The 20888-nt window shown below is 34.4% G+C and overlaps 1 protein-coding gene across 1 annotated transcript in view; it reads left to right on the forward strand.

Annotated features, from left to right (window-relative positions):
* CCBE1 (collagen and calcium binding EGF domains 1) overlaps positions 1–20888 on the forward strand; it is a 352034-nt gene that overhangs the window by 275573 nt on the left and 55573 nt on the right. The window contains exon 4 of the mRNA XM_074200478.1: positions 15502–15554. Coding sequence (XP_074056579.1) covers positions 15502–15554 — 53 coding nt within the window. The remainder of the gene's footprint in view (positions 1–15501; positions 15555–20888) is intronic.

The following is a 20888-nucleotide window of genomic DNA, read 5'->3' on the forward strand; positions in this document are numbered from 1 at the left end:
AAATGAGATTTAGGGGACTGTCAGGCGTGGTGGTCATATTGGTTAGCTTTACTTAAATGTATTCCTTTGTTTGAAGGAAAGAATCATTGGGAGGATGTAGTGTATCTATCTTCCCATGACTATAATGTTAAAAACACAAGGATTCAATTAAAATATCAAATAAAGAATTGTACCTACTTTAATTCCACCTTCACCTGCTTCTTCCCATGACTGCATCATTTCACCAGTGGTCAGATTAAGGTTGAATTTATTCAGTAATTGAGGGTCAGAACAAGTTTAAAAAAATGTTTTAAATTACAGGATATTTCTCCCTAAGATGTCTATCTCTAGGGTGGAGATAAGAAGTGAAAGGTTGATTATTAAATAATCAGCAACACTGACCATGAGAAATTCCCACAAGATTTAACTTAAAGGCTTCCATTTAACATTATAAAGTTGTGATGATAAATGAGTTGGACCAGATGTTTTCCTCTTTCATTCAGTTATTCACATAGAAGTAGAGAGACAGAAACAGAAAGGGAGATAGAAAGAAACAGGGATGGGATGGAATTAAAGAGAGAGGGAGAAAGAGAGAGAGAGAGAGAGACAGAGAGACAGAGAGACAGAGAGACAGAGAGACAGAGAGACAGAGACAGAGGAACAAAGTAGCTGAGAGAGAATCTATAGGGTTCCAGAATTCCTGTGAGTGAAATCTTAGCAGAATCATTGTCAAACCTAGCATTAGAGTCTTCCAGGATTAGTTTGTCATTTGACAGACATATAAGGAATGTGATTCTCAGAAAACCATGAAATTGATTCCAGAGAGCTGAGTGATTGACATGCAAATTTAAAGTTGGTATAGGACCATTGAAAAGCAGGAAACTGGTCTTATAAGAATTTGCTCTTTTTTATGGTCCAGGTAATCCAGACATTAACACCAATAGTGACTGAATGAAGAGTGACTATGCCACTTTTACCTTTATCAAAGTTATTTTGTTGGGTGACTGAGTGGAAAAAAGGGGTAGCAAACTCTGGAGCACTGTCATAAGAATTTGGTTCCCATATCTAGGACTTTCATGGATAGATGATGTCAAAACTAGACAGAAAAATCATTTGATGAGAATCTTTGCATTTATTTTCTGAGTCTGGTGTACTTTTGGGGAGTAGTTTTGTCATTGTGAAATATGAGTGAGGCCATGCTCAGGGTCAAGGAAAGATACATCCATTTGCTTTTGGGTACTTAGGATCATATTTATGATTTCACAGTTAAGTATGCTATTAACACCACTGGGATTGGTCCAGCTTGAATCAACTCAGCCAAAAGGCAGCATCCCTGTTCAATTCCTAATACTGGGAGAATTTATGTATATATGTTTGTTAATCTATTCCATCTGAGGAGAAGACAGACTCCAAAGAATTGAGCCAAAGGTTCAGATGATTATTGTAGTCTATGACTGGTGAGAGAGAAATCATCTGTAAATTGAGAGGATTGGATTGAATTGTATCCAATTCAATAAATATTGCTTATGCAGGGCTCTTAGAGAGATATAAAGTTTGCCTAAAATAGGATCCCTGCTCTCAAGGTGCTTACAGGCTAGTAGGAGGATAACATAGAAAATATTATGTGAATCCCTGGAGGCAAGACCATTACCATTTAGGGAATCAGGAAGGGTTTCATGGATTTAAAGCTAGAAATTTAACAGGCAGGGAGGAAGAGACAATTTAGACATAAGCCAGCCAATCATCTGTGCTAAACACTGGGATAAAAATATAGCCCTGAAGGAACTTATGGTCAAATGGGGTCAATACACACACACACACACACACACACACACACACACACACACACACACACACACAGAAGCTGAAAAGGGGGAGAAGGTGGAGGAAAGGGAAGATAACCCCAGGGATGGGGTATGGTGGAGAAACCAAATGCATTGACAGTGAAGAACTCTGGACATTCCTGGAGTATTTCTTCATTTCACCATTCTTTGAGAAAAGCAGAAAGTTCAAAAGATGTGAGCACCAAGGTTGTTGTGATCTTGAAAACCGATAAGAGTTCTGATGAGATTCCTAAGGTCATGATGGAGAACTCCAAATGGATGTGAAATGAAGTAATAAAGCAGTGCAACTAAACACACACACTGAGGAAGCAAAACTTGGGGCACACAATAGAGACAACAAGCAAACCAGTTTGATTAGAGTGGAGGTGAGTTGTGTGGTACTGAAAAGTTAGGATGAGTGGTAATCTTTGAATGCTAGGCCAACAAATCTGAACTTTACTTGAACTATAATAAGAATCCATTGAAAGAATTTTAAGCAAAGGAATGGTATGACAGAGAATCAAACAAAAGGAAGTCTAGTATTATTGTGAAGGTTGGACTGGAGTGGGGAAAAGAATGTAAGTCAGAATTTTAGTTTTTTAGTTTTTGGAATCACTTATATAGAAAGTTGAAGATTTAAGAGTTAATGAGATTGCCAAAGGAGAAAATTCAGAAATTGAAGATAAGACAAGTTTAGAACTTTCTGAACTATCTTCTTTAAGGGCTAGAACAAAGGTGAGAGACATTAGAATGAGAATAGTCAGAAAACTAGAAGAATTTGATATTTTAGTTTCTTCTGGTTTTAAATCATATTAATTTCTGAATATATTTTTCCCCTTCCTTACCCAAAAGCCTTTCTTTTGAGTAACTTTTTAAATATACTTATCAAAGTCAACCAATACATTTACCATATCCATCAATATATGTAACAGCCTGCTTCTAGTCTCTAGCAAAAGAAGAGGCATGATTCCTCATTCCTTCTTTACAGCCAAGATAAATCACTATAATAACATAACACTTATTTTCTTTTTATTATTTGTTCCACGTACACTGCTCTAGTCATTGTATATGTTGCTTAGCTGTGTATACTTACTTTACTTTGGATCAGTTTATACATTGTTCCACATTTCTTTGTGACCCTCACATTCATTTTTCCTTATAGCTCAGTAATATTCCATCTCAGTCATAAAACAAAAATTATTTTTGTAAACAATAGGCACCTACTTTGTGTTCAGCTGTTTGTTGAAAAAATATTGCTACGAATTTCATTCTGTCTTTGACCTCCTTGACTAGCAGTGAAATATCTGTCTGTCTCAAGTGACATTTTATTCATTCAAAAACAGCATAATTCCAAATTGTTTTTCAGAATGTATAGACAAATTCACAACTATATAAGTTATGTGTTGCTGTGACTGTGTTACCCCTTCGGGTAGAGCAATTTTTTAAAAACCCTCATAATAGAGTAATTACATGAGGGAGGCTTCCTACTTCTTCCTTAAACTTGTGATTGCCTGGATTAATGAATGAACATCATGACTTTTTACTTCTCAGATACCTTCATCAAAAAATTGGTTAATTTTGGATCTGAGTAAATTATGCTGTCTTTGAACTATCTTTAGAATGAACAGGGTTTGTTATTTTCTTGACAATTTCACCTCGAAATTTTGCTAGATTTTGGGTTTTTAAAGATAAAGCTGTCAGCTTTCCTTGGACAGTAACTCTTTTGCCCAAATGAATTTTCTAGATTTAGTAGAATCTCTATTTGGAAGTTCTGTGGCTCTGAAGGGGTGAAGGGAAGGAGAGATATGTAGCCTTTATTTGAGTCTTTCTTTCATTTTACCAAATAGAAAAAAAAACTTTCATATAGTAAAAATTTCATAACAGCTAATCAAGGAAACCTGGGTTAAAAAAGAATAAAAGTTGTAGTTATCACTGAAGCTAAGTGGGGCAACTTAAGGAACTGATGATGCTTTCCTTGATATCCAAGGAGAATAGAATTCTTTTTAACTCTGAGATGAGTATTCTAGACAGAAATCCAAAGGCAAAGAGATCTAGGGCTCTAAGTCAAGGTTTGTACCTCAGACAGGAAAAGAGACCACCACATTCTATTTTGTTCCTAGAAAGAGAGTAAACACCAAGTTAACTCACAAGAGCATAATTTTTAGTTGCCTTTGACAAACATCAAATAGTAGAGAGACTGTCCTTCTTTTCATTGTTCAACTTTCTCTGCCTCCTTCCCAATATCTTACTTGTCTTCTCAATGCCCTATCTTTAAAAAATAAAACAATGTAGAACAAAACAAATCCAAGCTTGAGGTAGCATCACAATGATATTTAAAATGGAATATCAATAATGAGTAAGTAGAGGGAAGAAAAGTTCCACTCCTCAAGTTATATGATATAATTAGTTCCACATGGATCTAGTATATCTAAAATTCATTTTAAAATGAGAAAAAATAAAGTGATAGATCTGTCTCAGTTGAAGGAAAGAAGGAGATACTATTTAATAAACAAGCAATTATAAGAGAAATAGATGAAAAAGCGATCTGTACTAGAAAAAACAATGTGGCCTAATTAAAACTGATTAGGACATTTTGGGGGAAAAATCTGATATCCACACTCCATACTCTGTAAATAATTCATTTCAATGTATAAGAAGTAAACTCCATCCTATAATATATGGCAAAAGAGTATGAGTAGGCTAAACTAAAAAGAAATGCAAATTATCAATAGTCACCAAAAAAAATCACTAAAACTACCATATAATTAGTGGAATTCAAATTACAACAACTTCAACATTCATCAAATTGGCAAGGATAATTAAAAGTGATGAAATGCAATGTTGTCTGTATTATTAGGAAATAGTTATACTATCACATTACTAATGGATCTGGTAAATGGTGAGATCTATCTGGGGAAGCAATATGGCAGAAGCTGCTCCTCCCATGCCTGGAATGCTCTCCATTCTCACATCTACCTTCCTAGTTTCCTTCAAAAAACAACTCAGATACCATCTCTTGCAGGAGGTCTCTCCTAAACTTCCCAGTTGATGGAGAATGGACTTTGTCCTTGGAATTTTCTTAGCAAAGATATTGAAATGGTTTGCCATTTTATTCAGTGTGTTCCCATTTTACATATGAAGAATTAAAGCAAATAAGGATTAAATGACTTGTCTAGTGTCACATAGCTAGTAACTCAGTTCTTTACTCCAAGCCCAGTGCTCTATTTACTATACCAGCAGTGTTTAGTAGACACTCAAAATATTGCTGACCTGCTTCAGTATTTAATATCACTTCTAGAACTATATTCTAAAGTTACTATTGAGAAAGAAAAAGTCATATCTGTAATATATAGATGTAGATATTTAGATGTGTGTTTATACATATGTTTATACAAATAAGTTCATAGCAATATTATATAGCAAAAAACAAAACCTGTGTACAATGATTATGGAATGACATATATATATATATATAATTGGAGTCAAATGATTTTGTGCCATAAGGAATAACCATTATGTAGAATACAAAGAAATAAAGTGAGATATTTGTGGTAATACAAAGTGAAAAAGTAGGATCAGATCAACGATATGCACATGGGCTTGTACTATATAAATAATAAATTAATTAAATCTGGAAATTCATAGAATAAAAAAATAAAATCTAAATGAATATTTTCTTGTCAAAAATTAAAAGCAAATGATCAATAATGAAGTTTACAATTTTATGTGTATCTTTTATTTTTGGTTGTATATTTGAAAGTTTGTTTTCATTACTATTTGCAAATGCTTTTTGGGTCCTTTATGGCAGCATTTTATATTATTATCATTATCATTATTATTTGTAATCTACAATGATAATCCCAATGGTGTTGCCATCATGGTCTATTGTGAAAATTTGTAAAATCATCAAGAAAACCCTTTGCATTTATGTATAGATTATTCTAACAAAGATTTTGTGGAGATAAGAAAGAAGAAAGATAGGTTCGTATTAGTGATATTCTATTGATTGCTTTTTTCAGTAATAATGTCTTTGTTCCCTCAAATATTTAATATTCTCCCCTCTTTCATATATATCTTAAGAACTGATTCCACAATATACTCAGAATTATGTAACCTTCAACACTGACCTTCTTGATGTGTTTATTTATTAGGTAAACATTTATTTAACTCTAATGATTAACACTGCACTTGGGACTGGGAATAAAAAAACAAAAACAAAATGATCTCTTCCCTCAAGGAGCTCATGTTTTGTTGAAAGGAAGTAGCATGTACACAAAATATATACAACATAAATACAAAATCATTTCAGAATTGGGGAGTGGGTTGCAAGAAATCAGGGATCAAAATAGGCTTTGTGTAAGAAATGGCATTTGAACTGCATTTTTAGAGAAAGTTATGAGAGAACCATTAGTGTTTAAAGGAATAATTAAAAACTCAACAATTAAATAAAAGATTTATCCAAGTCACAAATAAGAGAAATGCAAATTTTGACCTTTTTTTAGGTTTATACCTCACACAGAAAATTGGCAAAAACAGCAAAATATTGGAATAGCCAGTATTGAAAGCTCTGCAAGAAGCTGAGAGTACTAATATATAGTTAACAGAGCTAAGAACTGATCCAAACATGCCTCAATTTTTTTTAATTGTGACTTAACTGTCCACACCTTTGGTCTGGAAATCTTATTGCTGGGTATGTGACCAAAGGAGTCCAAAGACTGAAAGGTCTCATATATTGCGAGATAATATAGCAATACTTTTTGTAGTAGTGAAAAACTGAAAATAAAGTGAATATACATCAATATAGAGAAGGGCTTAACAAACTGTGGGATATAGTATAAATGAGGTAGAATATTACTGAGGTGTGGCATAGTAGAGAAAGAACTGGCATCAGAATCAGAAAGACATAGGTTTAAGTACCACTTCTGATGCTTCTTGACTCAGGGAAAATATTTTAATTCCTAAGTGCCCCCAGGTAATGTTCTCAGGATATAAGTTACAGAGATGGTGAATATCTGCTTTTGTAGAGGAAATCCCTCATCAGAAGCTCCTTATACTAATGAAAACACAACTCAGATACAAAAAGCAACAAAAGTTATGACAAATATGAGGAATTCAGAGGAACATAAAAAGACTTGTATGAACTGATTAAAAACTAAACAGAAAGAGGAAAACAATATATGTAATGATTAAAATAATGTAAGCAAAAAAGAACACTAGAATGATGTTGAATGCTATACAATGGCAATAATCAATCTTGGTCCAGGAATTAATCAATCAATAAACATTTATTAAATACCTACTAGGACAGCTAGGTAACAGAGTAAAGAGAACCAGGCCAGGAGTCAGGAAGAACTGAGTTCAAATGTGGTGTCAAATACCTGTTAGCTCTGTCACCCTAGGAAAATCATTTAATCCTGTTTGCCTCAGTTTTCTCATATGTAAAGGAGAAGGAAATAGTAAACCTCTCCAGTATCTTTGTCCAGAAAATCCCTTTAAGGAGTGGGGGAGGGGGAAAACAACATGCAAACAAATATAGACAACTATGTACAAAGCAAGCTATATGTACTGTAGGAGTGGGAGTCTATAGATATGGAATTTCACTATTGGTTGGTTTGGCTTAACTTTTTCTTTGCTTCAAAGGAAGACTTCCTGGGTAATGGTTAACAAAAGTATCAATATAACTATAGAAAGAAAAATTTTGATGGGGGAGGAGAATCAGTGATATTGGATAGATGTAGCATTAGATCAGAATTCTTTACCTAAGCTCCATGAAATCTTTATATATCTTCATAATTATTTCCTTCATAATTATATATTTTTATTTTTATTTTAATAACATTATTCTCAGAAATACATCACCTGAGACTAAGAAAAAGGTCTATGGCACAGGCAAGTTTTGAACCCCTGAACTAGTTAATAAGGTTTACTTTATAGATTCTGACCTTGCCATGTCATTTAGAAACCACAAAGCTGGTATTCAGTCTGTGGGAGGGTGTGTGTTTGTGTGTGTGTGTGTGTGTGTGTGTGTGTGTGTGTGTGTGTGTGTGTGTGTGAGAGAGAGAGAGAGAGAGAGAGAGAGAAGTAAAGACACCTGTCTCATGACTCCGTGTCAAGGAGTCTATGAATGGGATTGCTATGTTGGATTGGGTGTCACATGGAATCATTGACTGCACTTCTTTCCAGTTCTATGATTCTCACTCACGTTAGAATGGGGAGGATGGTACTTTTCAGATTCAGCTTCAGGTTTCTTTGTGTAAATTCACTGTCAGAACAGGTTGGTAGTTGATACAATATTCAGTGTATTGGACTTGGAATCAGAAAGGTGTGAGTTCAAATCCTGTCTGATACTTAGCTTTGTTTCCTCATCTGGAAAATGGGGTTATAATTGTACCTCCTTCACAAGACTGTTGAAACTATCAAAAAATATGTATAAGGTGCTGTTCAAATAGTAACACATTATATAAATGTGCTATGATTATCATTGGGGGCTGGAGGAGGAGATACAATAAATTTTGGGGTTTATTTGTCATTGTTCAGTCATTTGAGTTGTGTCTGACTCTTTGTGACCCCATTTGGAGTTTTCTTGGCAAAGATATTGGAGTGGTTGTCATTTCCTTCTCTAGTTCATTTTACAGATGAGAAATTTGAGACAAACAGGATTAAGTGTCTTGTCCAGTCACACAGGCAGTTAGTCTCTGAAGTCACATTTAAACTTAGTAAGAAGAGTGTTCTTGAGTTTAGTCACTTTGATACCAACTAACTGCCCATGGAATTTCTTAATCAGGTTCAGTTTTTGCTACTCCTTTTCCCAAGATCTGCTCCCTGGCTCTGGTGTCTTATTTATCATATAGTCCTAGTCTTAGCAAGAAAAGAAGTAAATTAAAACAGTTTTTGAGAGGCAGTATCTGAGGAGTTTCAGCCCTCTGAGAACAAATAGTCATTCACCTAACAAATATTTATTACACACCTACTAATAGTAGTTATCTATACAAACTTGAGAGATATACAACAATAATTTAGACCCTTTAACATAGCCTTTTAGCTAAAGCTGCTTAATAAGCACTACTCTGAACTGATTGTTATGATCTTAACATTACAATAGCAGTAACATTAATAGTAGTTAGAATCGATGTAACATAAAGGTTTGAAAATGTTTCATTTCATTCTCAAAGTACCTCTAGGAGGTTGATGCTATTATTATAATACTCATTTTACAGTTTAGGAAACTGAGGCAAACAAGTAAAGTGACTTGTCCAGGGTCACAGAGGGTAAGTAGATTTGAACTCAGTTCTTCCTAATTCCAGGTACAGCATTCCAGCCATGTGAGTGATAATAGCATAGAAAGTAAAAGTAAGTTGGATATGTTTGGAATCCAGATCTTGCCATTTTTGTCAGAGACAAAGGAAATGGAGAAATCTTCTGTTAATCCAAAGCTGCCTATTTCTCTTCCTATGTAACTATCTTTCCTCCTAGCATTCTCTTTCAGGATCTGACCAGGGATCACCAGATAAGTTGATTTCTCTTGGGGCTATCTTCATTTCCTCCTTCCTGTTTTCTTTTCCAAAAACTCCTTGAGACACCTATGAAGTAGGGTATTGTTCTTCAGTTATGCTTTTGTTTATCTTTGTAGTAAGCAAAGTCCTCATTCTCTAGGATGCCTGAGGAAAACCCTTATGGGTTATCCTGATGATTAAGATGTTGCTCTTAGAGTAATCTGCTGTTTGATAAACCCAAAGAGTCCAGCTATTGGGATAAAAACTCTCTTTGAAAAAACTGCTGGGAAAATTGGAAGTTAGTATGGAAGAAACTTAGATTAGACCAACACCTCACACCCTATACCAAGATAAGATCCAAATGAATACAGGATTTAAACATAAAAGAGAATACTATAAGCAAATTAGAAGATCAAGTACTAGTTTACCTGTCAGATCTATGGAAAGAGAAGCAGTTTGTGACTAAGGAAGAGATGAAGAACATCACCAAAAACTAATTAGATGATTTTGATTACATTAAATTAAAAAGCTTTTGCACAGACAAAACCACTGTAACTAAGATCAAAAGAAATGTAATAAACTGGGAAACAATCTTCACCATAACATTTCTGACAAAGGACTCATTTCTAAAATATACAGAGAACTGAGTCATATTTAAAAAAATAGCCATTCCCCAAATGACAAATGGTCAAAGGATATGCAAAGGCAATTTACAGATGAGGAGATCAAAGCAATCCATAGCCATATGAAAAATTGCTCTAAATCATTACTTACTAGAGAAATGCAAATTAAAAGCTTCTCTGAGGTACCACCTCACACCTCTCAGACTGGCCAATATGACCAGAAAGGATAAATGGTCATTGTTGGAAGGGTTGTGGGAAATCTGGGACACTATTACATTGTTGGTGGCGCTGTGAACTCATCCAACCTTTCTGGAGAGAAATTTGGAACTACCCAAAGGGCAACAAAAATGTGCATACCCTTTGACCCAGCAATACCACTAGTGGGTCTATACCCTGAAGAGATGATGAAAAAGGGTAAAAACATCACTTGTACAAAAATATTTATAGCAGTCCTATTTGTGGTGGCAAAGAACTGGAAATTAAGTAAATATCCTTCAATTGGGGAATGGCTTAACAAATTGTGGTATATGTATGTCATGGAATACTATTGTTCATTAGCAATCAGGAGGGACAGGAATTCAGGGAAACCTGAAGGGATTTGCATGAACTGATGCTGAGCGAGATGAGCAGAGCCAGAAAAACACTGTACATCCTAACAGCAACATGGGGGTGATGATCAACCTTGATGGACTTGCTCAGTCCAACAGTACAACAATCAGGGACAATTTTGGGCTGTCTACAATGGACAATACCATCTTTATCCAGATAAAGAACCATTGAGTTTGAACAAAGTCCAAGGACTATTTCCTTTAATTTAGAAAAAAAACTGATATCTTATTGTCTGATCTTGTTATCTCTTATACTTTGTTTCTTCTTTAAGGATATGATTTCTCTCTCATCACATTCAATTTGGATCAATGTACAACATGGAAACAATGTAAAGATTGACAAATTGCTTTCTGTGAGGGGGTGGAGGAAGGAAGGAAGATCAGAGGAAAAATTGCAAAACTCAAAATAAATAAAATCTTTAATAATTAAAAAAAAGATCTTGCTCTCTGGCAAGAGTTAACTAGCCACTCTCTACCCCTTAAGTGTGTCAGCAAAGAATGTCTTCATTAGTAACCTAAGCTGAAATTTAGAAATGGCCTCTGCCTGGATATACCTAAGAAATTGCTCCTCCTGGATTTTTGTTTTTGTTTTTTTAAAAAAAAAAAGATAACCCCACAACAATGTTGATGGTGAAGTCTAATGAGGGCCAGTATCTGCATAGCAAGGCAAAGCTTTTGTTTGGGCTATCTAAACTTCATTAAAGATAATTTATATTGCAGCTAATCTTTGAAAACTGTATAAAATGTGAAGCCAATGTTTATTTTTCCATAGTTTGGAATAATACTTTGTATATTTTAACAAGTCCCTTGCTATGGATGGATATTTCATGTGCAAAATAATATTCTATTATGATGAACCATGGGTCAACACGGGGGGGGGGGGAGATGGGCTTGAATCTCTGAATTGCACTCCTTGATCATTGCATTGGGTCAGTTATGCAATTGAGAGGAAACAACAAAAGGGGAACTTAATTCTTTGCTATACAAGCATTTAAATTCATGGGGAGTGTCCTTTGAGCTTCTCCTGACAAAATTCCGTAGCTTTTTGAAAACAGATCAAATCACTTCATTTTAATTTAATTTCATAAAGAAGACCAATGGCAAGTTATTACTGCCTCCACAGTGTTGACAGTATCAAGCCTTCAGATGTTCAAAAGTGTTATGAGGTCCCTGACTTTAGTGTCTCCTTCATGGTGAAGGAAACTCAAAAATTGTATCCATTTCTATGGGTTTTTGAATGCTATCAAACATCTCAGAACTCTGTACCTTTGTTATGCCATTCAAAATAGAAAGACAAACAGAACCATATGTGTAAATGTGATTTTTGACTTGAGTATCAGAAACATCTGTACCCCCCCCCCGTCTTTTTTTCCTTAGAAAGCCAAAAAAATCACAGCTTCAGATCATTTAGATGGTCCTGTTCTTTTCCCTACCACCCTTTTTTTTTGACACTGAGTACTTCAGTAAGCAATGGCCATAAAAATTAAAATGAACAATTTATTCAACTAATATTCTTTCCTGTTGCTGTGGTTTGGACTATTGAGAACCAATCAGAGAGCTTCATTTTGGTGACATTAAAAAAGCAGATGGGGGTGGGTTGAAGTTTCTGGGAGATGAAAGAGCAGAACCATGACTTCATCAATGTGAGAAACCCCTGGGATAGAAACTCTGAGTTCTTTTACCAGTGTAAAAAATTGTTTTAAATCACAAGGAGGGGATCTTTTGTCATAGAAAAATTAAAATTTGGCTTTTCATTTCCAAAAGTTGATTCTAAAGGGAAATGTAAACGACTCATCAGAAAGTTGAATGTTGCCACATGGTCAAGAAAATATTTTATGGAGTTTTTGGAAAGTAAGGACAGAGATTTTCCCCTAAGGCCTAATAAAATATGCTGGATAAAGATCCAAAATAATCTTCCTGGGGAGAAAAGCAACTGTCAGTCTGAACCCTTTAAGAGCTTGATTAGAGACATGCTTCTATTTCACTCTATTGACAAACTAAATGCCAACTGTTTCTTTACAGTTGGAACCCAGGGGTTGCCTCTTTTTATAGTGAGTTGTCCATGTTCCTCAGCCTAAATGGGGACCCTCTTTAGTGGAGAATGAGGGAAAAAGTCTTTTGGGTTCCATTTCTATATTCTTCTCAGTTTTGCTTATACCTGGTTTTCTCTCTTCTAACTCCAAACTTCTATGTCCCTTTGTTTATCCATCAGGCTCATCATATTCAGAAGGCATTTTCCCATATAAATAATGTTGTAAATGATGATTAGGTTCCTGTTCTAGCCCATTCAAATAGATTTGTTCTATAATGCATTTGAAATCATATTTTTGACCCTTTAAAATAACAACAGCAACAACAACAACAATAATAATAAAGGAAAAATTCAGACTTCTTTTCTGGGCCAAAAAATTTGACATGAATTTTCCAGATTACAGGGGTGCCACACCCCTAACCCCCAAGATGTGGAAGGGATAACTATAATATGAAATTTTTACATTTATATTTTTAAAAATCAAACTTACAGATAAATAAGGTAGAAATAGCTGAAGAGAAATTCATTTGAAATATATTTGGTGGTTTTTAGGCATATTACAAGCTCATTATGAGTCAACAACATGATATTTCAGGACACATTAAGGAAGACATAGGCAGCTGTATGACACACCTTTGATTCAGGTAAAACTGAGTTCAAATCCTGCCTCAGGCACTTTCTAGCTTTATAACCCTGGGGAAGTCACTGAACTAAGGCTCAGTTTCCTTACCTGTTATAATGAGAATAATAATAGCACCCACCTCAGAGTTATTTGTGAAGATCAAGTAGGATAATAGATGTATCTTGCAAACCTTAAAAAGCAGCATATATATAAAATAATAATTATAATTAATGTGTGCTAATTATAACAATCATTATTCTTGCATTTGTTGCAATTTTATTAATTACTGTCTGTGACTAGAGATATGATAGTCTATATTCTGCTTTGATCAGAGCATATTTGGAAAATTATATTCTGTTTAAGAAAGCATTCACTGTGGACAGTATGGTGAAGGGCCTTGATTTCATGTCATAGAGGATTAGTTCAATTATTCCAGAGGTTAGTCTTGGAGAAGAGAAAACTTGGGGGAAAGAGGGAGTGGGAATCATGGAAGTGCCTTGTAATACTTAAAGGATTGTTTTGTGGAAAGGGAATTATAATTGCTCTACTTCATCTCAGGAGTGATGGCTAGAAGTGACAAAGAGGAAGATTTGGCATTGATAGAAGGAACCAATTAGAGCTGGCCAAAAATGGAATGGGCTGTTATGAGAAACTGAGTTCTTCCCCATTGGAAGTCTTCAAGTATAGGTTGAATTCCATTTATCAGACTGGTAGTAGAGGGAATTCTTGATCATTCACAGGTTAGGTTAGGTGACTTCTGAAGTCTCAACTCTGAAATTCTGTGATTTCATATTTAACCATATCAAAATAGTTTTTAAATAGCTCTACTGCCTGACACCTTAAACTTGACTATCCAGTCTCATCCTTGGTCATGTAGTTAAAGGGAACCAGGAGTTCCTTTGGATATTATGACCATCGGCTGCTCTCCCAGAGAAACCAAGGTGTTCCTTGAGAGGGAGTTGGCTATACTGGGGAATCTCTGGTCCCTGAAAGCTAGATAAAGTATATGAGTCCTCATTCAGAGAAAGGATCCTTACATCATCATATAAGACACTGACTGAAAGAGAATGGAATTAATTTTCAGAAGACTAAAGCAGATGATGTGAGACTAGAAAAAATGCTATGCCAATGAGAAAGAGGGAAAGGAAATAATGGGAAGGAGAAGAGGGGAAAAAAAGTTACAATAGTGATAGAATTTGGGAGGCAAGGATCTGGAGAGGGTTTACAGAAGAAAAATAGCAAATTAGAAGGAAAAGGGAATGTCTTCAATCAGAGATGAACACATGTCAGGAACCACCATTTTATTTAGTTTCTGAATCATTAACTGGAAGACTGCATCAAAATGTACTTATAAAGTTGGGCTGGGGTGGCTAGGTGGCCCAGTGAATAGAGCACTGGCCCTGGAGTCAGGAGTACCTGAGTTCAAATCCAGCCTCAGTCACTTAATAATTACCTAGCTGTGTGGCCTTGGGCAAGCCACTTAACCCCAATGCCTTGCAAAAATCTAAAAACAAAACAAAACAAAAATAAAGTTGGGCAGTTCTAGTGCCACTCCATAATTTGAGTTTCAGAAAGGAGGAAGAGGCATAGTAATATATGCATAAAATATCACTGAGCAAAGAAATATGTATATTGGTTCTTAACTCTCTTTTTTAATATTTCAAAGAAAATATTTTTGAAGACAATGAGGATTAATTGAATTGCCCAGGTCACATAATGTCTGAGATTTAAATTCAGGTCCTCCTGACCCTAGGGCTGGTGCTCTCCTAGTCTCATTTATGCCATTAAATAAACATGTAACTCTAGATGAATAACTTTCTTTCCCTAAACTTCATTTCCCTTAACTGTAAGTGGTCTACAGATGCTTTCTAGCATCCTTTATAGTCATAGAATCCCAAGATTCTAAGATTCAATAAATGTTTCTATAGTGAAGAAATTGATGAGAATTCCAGCTAATGTACTTGATTTACAAGTTTAGAAGGAGTATTTTCACAGTTTAAATAGGGAGAGAGGGAAATTCTAGTATTAAGAGAATTATAGATATAGAGTTGAAAAATACCTTAGAACTCATCCAGGCCAACTCACACATTTTAAGGCTGAAGAAACTGAGGCTTCAATTAATTTAAATGAATTTCCCAAAGTCTAGCACTATGTTAATGCCTAATGTTGTGCCTTTTACTTTTTGACCCACTAGCACTGTACTTACACCATAGAGATTTCCTGGGATACCATTCCTTTTAAAAGTCTGAGAAAAATAAATAAACCTGATAAGACAACAGCTACCTCCCTGCTAAATATCATTCTTGTTGTTTGTTTTCTAGGAAAAAGTGCTGCAAGGGATATAAATTTGTCCTTGGACAGTGCATCCCAGAAGGTATGTGATTTCAAGAAAACTTCAGTCATTAGACTTAGTCACCACAGATCTTATGAAATATATACAATGTGTGTGTGTGTGTGTGTGTGTGTGTGTGTGTGTGTGTACACAGGAGAAAGCAGAGAAAGCAAGATTTGGGGGGGGGGGTATCAAACACAATATTCCACTCTGTACTGACTTGTGAAATCCATGCCTCTTACTGATACTTGAGTCTTCCTTGTCCTTGGTTTCATACATATATAAAAGATTCAGTTCTTTAAGAAGAAACACCTACATTCTGAGTGTGAGAGTGACATCCTGAGTGATCCCAGAAAAAAATTATTTAAATTCCATCTGCCTTGGTTTCTTCATATGCAAAATGAATATACATTCATTATATCCTTCAGAGAGTTATTGTAAGGAAAAGGTGCTACAGTGATTGGAGCCCTATGTTCTGGAGTCAGGAAGACTTGATTTCAATTCCAGCCTCAGACAAAAAACTTTCTTCTTCAGTTTTCTTAACTGTAAAATGGGTGAAATAATAGCACCTACCTAATAGGATTGTGGTGAGGATCAAATATCCAATAAGAAAAAATTTTAAAGTGCATAGCACAACGACTGACACACAGAAAACTCTTCAGAAATGCATGTTCCCTTGTCCTTTTCCTGTAGAAATAGGAATCAATATTCTTTTTTTTTATTATAACAAGATAGAATAGACTAAATGCCAGATAAGTGGCACAAACAGCAAGAGCTACAGGAATTTAGACAAGGGATCATAGAATAAAATATCATCAGTTCAACACCTTTTTGTTGTTGTTCAATTGTTGCAATCATGCCTGAGTTTTCATGGCAGAGACTGGAGTGGTGTGCCATTTTATTCTCCAGTTAGTTTTACAGATAAAGAAACTGAGGCAAATAGGGTTAAGTGACTTGCCCAGAGTCACACAGTTAGAAAATGTCTGAGGCTGGATTTGAGCTTAGGAAGATGAGTCTCCAGACTCCAGGTCCCATGACACCATTTAGCTTCCCACTTTATTTACAGATAAGGAAGTAGAAGACCAGAGAGGCTAAGAGAGTGTTAGAGATGAAATTGAGTACATCCTACTTGATCATAATGTATTATCCTAGTGATAACTTGTTGTAATTGTTTTGCTAAGATTTTATTTAATATTTTTGCATCTTTGTTCATCAGGGAAATAGGTCTATAATTTTCTTTCTCTGTTTTAACTCTTCCTGGTTTAGGTAACAGCACCATATTGGTTTCATAGAAAGAGTTAGGCAGAGTTCCATCTTTCACTGTTTTTCCAAAGAGTTTATATAGAATTGGAACCAATTGTTCCTTAAATGTTTGGTAGAATTCACTTGTGAATCTATCAGACCCTGGAAATTTTTTCTTAGGGAGTTCAATGATGGCTTGTTGAATTTCTTTTTCTGAGATAGGGTTGTTTAGGTATTTAATCTCTTCTTCATTTAACCTGGGCAGACAGTTGCATTTTCTTTTCCTTTTTTATACTTTTTTAAAATTTTATAGTATAATAGAATGCATGCCTACATATATCTATATGCATCATTTCTAGGATTTGGGGCAATTATAAATAAAATAGCTATAAATATTTTCTAATGTTAAGTCTAATTTCCTTTTAATAGAATCCTTAAGTTGTAATCTAAGCAATAGAACTGCTTGGACATTTGATTTTGTGATTTTTATTATATACTCCTTTTGATTCTATCAGAAGATTGGATTGTTGAATTAGGTTATTTCTGTTGTTACATCTTACACAGAGTCTTGAATGACTGATGTTTGGATGAGAAATCTCTGGCTGTAAAAGAGCCTTTAAGACTGTATTTTGTTCTATTGAATCAAATGCTCTTTGGTATCAACAAATGATAAGCAAAATGGGTACTAAATTCTCTACAGCTTTCAGTTCTTTGTAAAATGGTAAAGTCATGAATATTGCTCATGAAAGATTGCTTGCTCCCTTCTAATGCCCTTATTAAGAATTCCTTCAGTTTATTTCTAAATGACTCTTATTAAGTTGTATAGATTTGAACAAATGCATATGGGTCAGTAGTTATTTATTTCTCCTTGGTGATCTTTTTTTTCATTTTTCCCCATACCTCTATTATAATCTCCTCCTTCAGATATCCTTCAAATACCTTGTATTAGTCTCTTAATATCGCCAAAATTATGTTGCATATAGCATCAATCTCATATATATATATATACATATATATGTGTGTATATATATATATATATGTGTGTATATATATATATATATATATATATATATATATATATATATATATATATATTTCGACCAGTCTGGTGTTTTTTCCTTTGTTCTCCTCAGTGACACTTCTGCATCCATTATAAACACATCTAGAATTGTAATATAAGAGTCCATATGTTACGTTTCTACTAATTTTTTGGCATTTTTCTTATCTTTGTAGTCTTCTATTTTTATCCCCAAAGTCCCCCGTGGAATAGTTTTACTCAACTGAATCTCTTACTGTGTTTTCTTAAAGTTATTTTTACCCTCATGCTGCTGCTCTCTGTTTTATGACATAATACCTTTAAAATCATCTGTCATCCCTCTATGAAAGTTTTTACGAATGAATTTATATTGTAATTCAGTCTCTCCCTCTCTCTCTCTCTCTCTCTCTCTCTCTCTCTCTCTCTCTCTCCACATACACACAAACATATATAGATGCATATATGGCAAGTAAGTTAAAATATTTTTTAAAAAGTAAAAAAATAATCACCACTCTGATGAAAGAGATACATTGTAGAATTCAGGTCAAAGAAAGAGGTCCTCCAGATGCTGTTTGTAGATGACAGTGTGCTGATTGCATAAACCCTTTAACATTTTGGAATTTCCTAAAAGAGATCTCTAATCACAGGAATTTAGCCTGTTCATCCTCACTGTAAAAACCAAGTGGATGAAGAATATCTGTTAGCCAGATTTCAATGTGCATTTTTATAGCCGTCTTATGGAGCTTGTCTATCAGTATGTAAATCTGAGAAAGACAGCACAGATGGCTCAATTTGGTCCACAGTCAGAAAAAAAAAAAGAGAACAGACTATATTACCCTTGGGAAGCCACAGGGCTCCTTTACTAAACCCAAGCTTCTTATGAAACCAAAGGCCAAACTTTAAAAATATTAACATATTTTATATGCCAGCATATTAAAGACTACAACTACTTTCAAAGGATTTAAAATGCATGGAGGGGAATAGAAAAGTATATAGTATGTCTGAAGAGATAACAACATATAACAAATGGGGGGGCGGCGAGGTGGTGCAGTGGATAGAGCACCGGCCCTGGAGTCAGGAGAACCTGAGTTCAAATTCAGCCTTAGACACTCAATAATTACCTAGCTGTGTGGCCTTGGGCAAACCACTTAACCCCATTGCTTTGCGAAATTAAAAAAAAAAACGAACAAACATATGACAAATGGGGAACTCTGAAGAGCAAAAGTAAAAGATGTTCATCAAGAAATTGTATTATTGAAAATAAAAACAACAAGATTTTAGGCTGCTCCTCTGAATAACAAGTGAACAAGTGGCAACCTCACTTACATATCCTTATAGAAGGGTGTCATATTTTTGTCACATTCATAACAAAGATTTTCCCCAGGATGCTTTTTTTGCTTTTTATTTTTCATATGCTACTTTTTATTGTGTGTTCTTGTTTCTATTTTGATCTAATTAGAATAAAATATTTTGGTTTCTATTGTTTAATAAATAGAAATTTTCTTGTTTGCATAACAAACAAATTCTTTTTTAATCTTCCAATTTTCTGTTTTTTCAGATATTACCATAATGATCCAATTAGAATTTAATGTGGTAAAGAGTATGGTATACAGATTGCTACTAATTTTTCACCATTTAACAATTTTCCTAATATTTATTGAATAATATTTTTCTTTAACAATTTATTCAAGTCTATCAAACACTAATCTCTTGAGTACATTGAGGCTATTTTAACTGTACCCTTACAGCAGTAATTGCCATTCTTCTTTAATCATTTATCAATGCCATTTGTCACAACAGCTGTTAGAAACTTTCCTATCTGTTCTTAAGCTTCCCACAACCTCTCAGTTGAATATTTCACCTCATACCTCTTCTTCCACACAAATTTCCAATGGTTCACTATTACTTAAAGAGTCATATATAAAATCCTTTTTTTGGCATGTAAAAGTCTTCCCAACTTGATTCCTTCTTATAATTCCAACCTTTTTACAACTTACTCACCCCTACATATTCTATGATCCAACCATATGAGCCAACTCTCTGTACCTCCATGTGATGCTCCATATTCCACATCTGTGCCTTTGTATTAGCTCCCCTCCATATCTGTAATGCTCCTTCTCCTCTTAGAATACCTGGTTTCTTTTAAGACTCATATCTCAAATACCACTTGTTAGAGCCTTCCCCTCTGAAGTGACTTTCTATCTGTTCTATATGGATATGTATGTGCATATGTGTGTCTGTGTGTTTGTCTACCTTTGGTACCTATTTATACATGTTGTCTCCTTCATTGATATGGAAGCTCCTTGAGGGTGAGTATTGGTTTTTTTTCCATTTTAGTGTCTCCATTTAGCCCAATGTTTCATATAAGTTAGTTGATTGATTGTTTCTGGATTTTCTATTCTCTTCTAGTGATCTATTTTTATTTTTATCCACTATTAGTTTCATTCATAATTAATATCTTATAGTATATTTGAAATTTGATGAGGCTTAATTAATTTTCTAAGGTACCTTTGCATTGCTGCTCATTTGTTTTATATGAATTTTATTGGTTTTATCTAATTTTATAAAATAATCCTTTGGTATTTTCATTTGGTCATTAAATTAATTTTAGAAGTATTAAAATTCTTGATATCATCTTGTGTACATTTATATGATCATTTGTAGACTTCTTCCTGAATTCTGTTACAGTCTTTGGATTTTCAGTAACTTTTAACACTATAGACCATTTCCTCCTTCCTTTACTTCTATTACACTACATTCTCATGTTTTTTCCCTTCCACTTCTCTATTTTTTCTCTCAGAGAGTCAAATCACTTCCTTTCTCTACCTTTCCTCTTAAAAATCTCTGTTTTCCAGAATTTTGACTTGTACCATCTTTTATTCTTTCTCTATACTTTCTCCTTCATTTATCTCATCAATTCCTATGACTTCAATTTTACTCTATGTATATGATTCCCAAATCTATTATATTAATCCAGTCACAACCTCTTTCTAGAGTTCTAAACCTCTATTTATTGCTTCTCACTGAATATCTTTATGGAGATATTCCCCAAATACCTTAAACAACTTCATATTTCTAAAACTGAACTCATTATTTCA

This window comes from Macrotis lagotis, chromosome X (genome assembly GCF_037893015.1).
Source record: "Macrotis lagotis isolate mMagLag1 chromosome X, bilby.v1.9.chrom.fasta, whole genome shotgun sequence".
NCBI classification, from domain to species: Eukaryota; Metazoa; Chordata; class Mammalia; order Peramelemorphia; family Peramelidae; genus Macrotis; species Macrotis lagotis.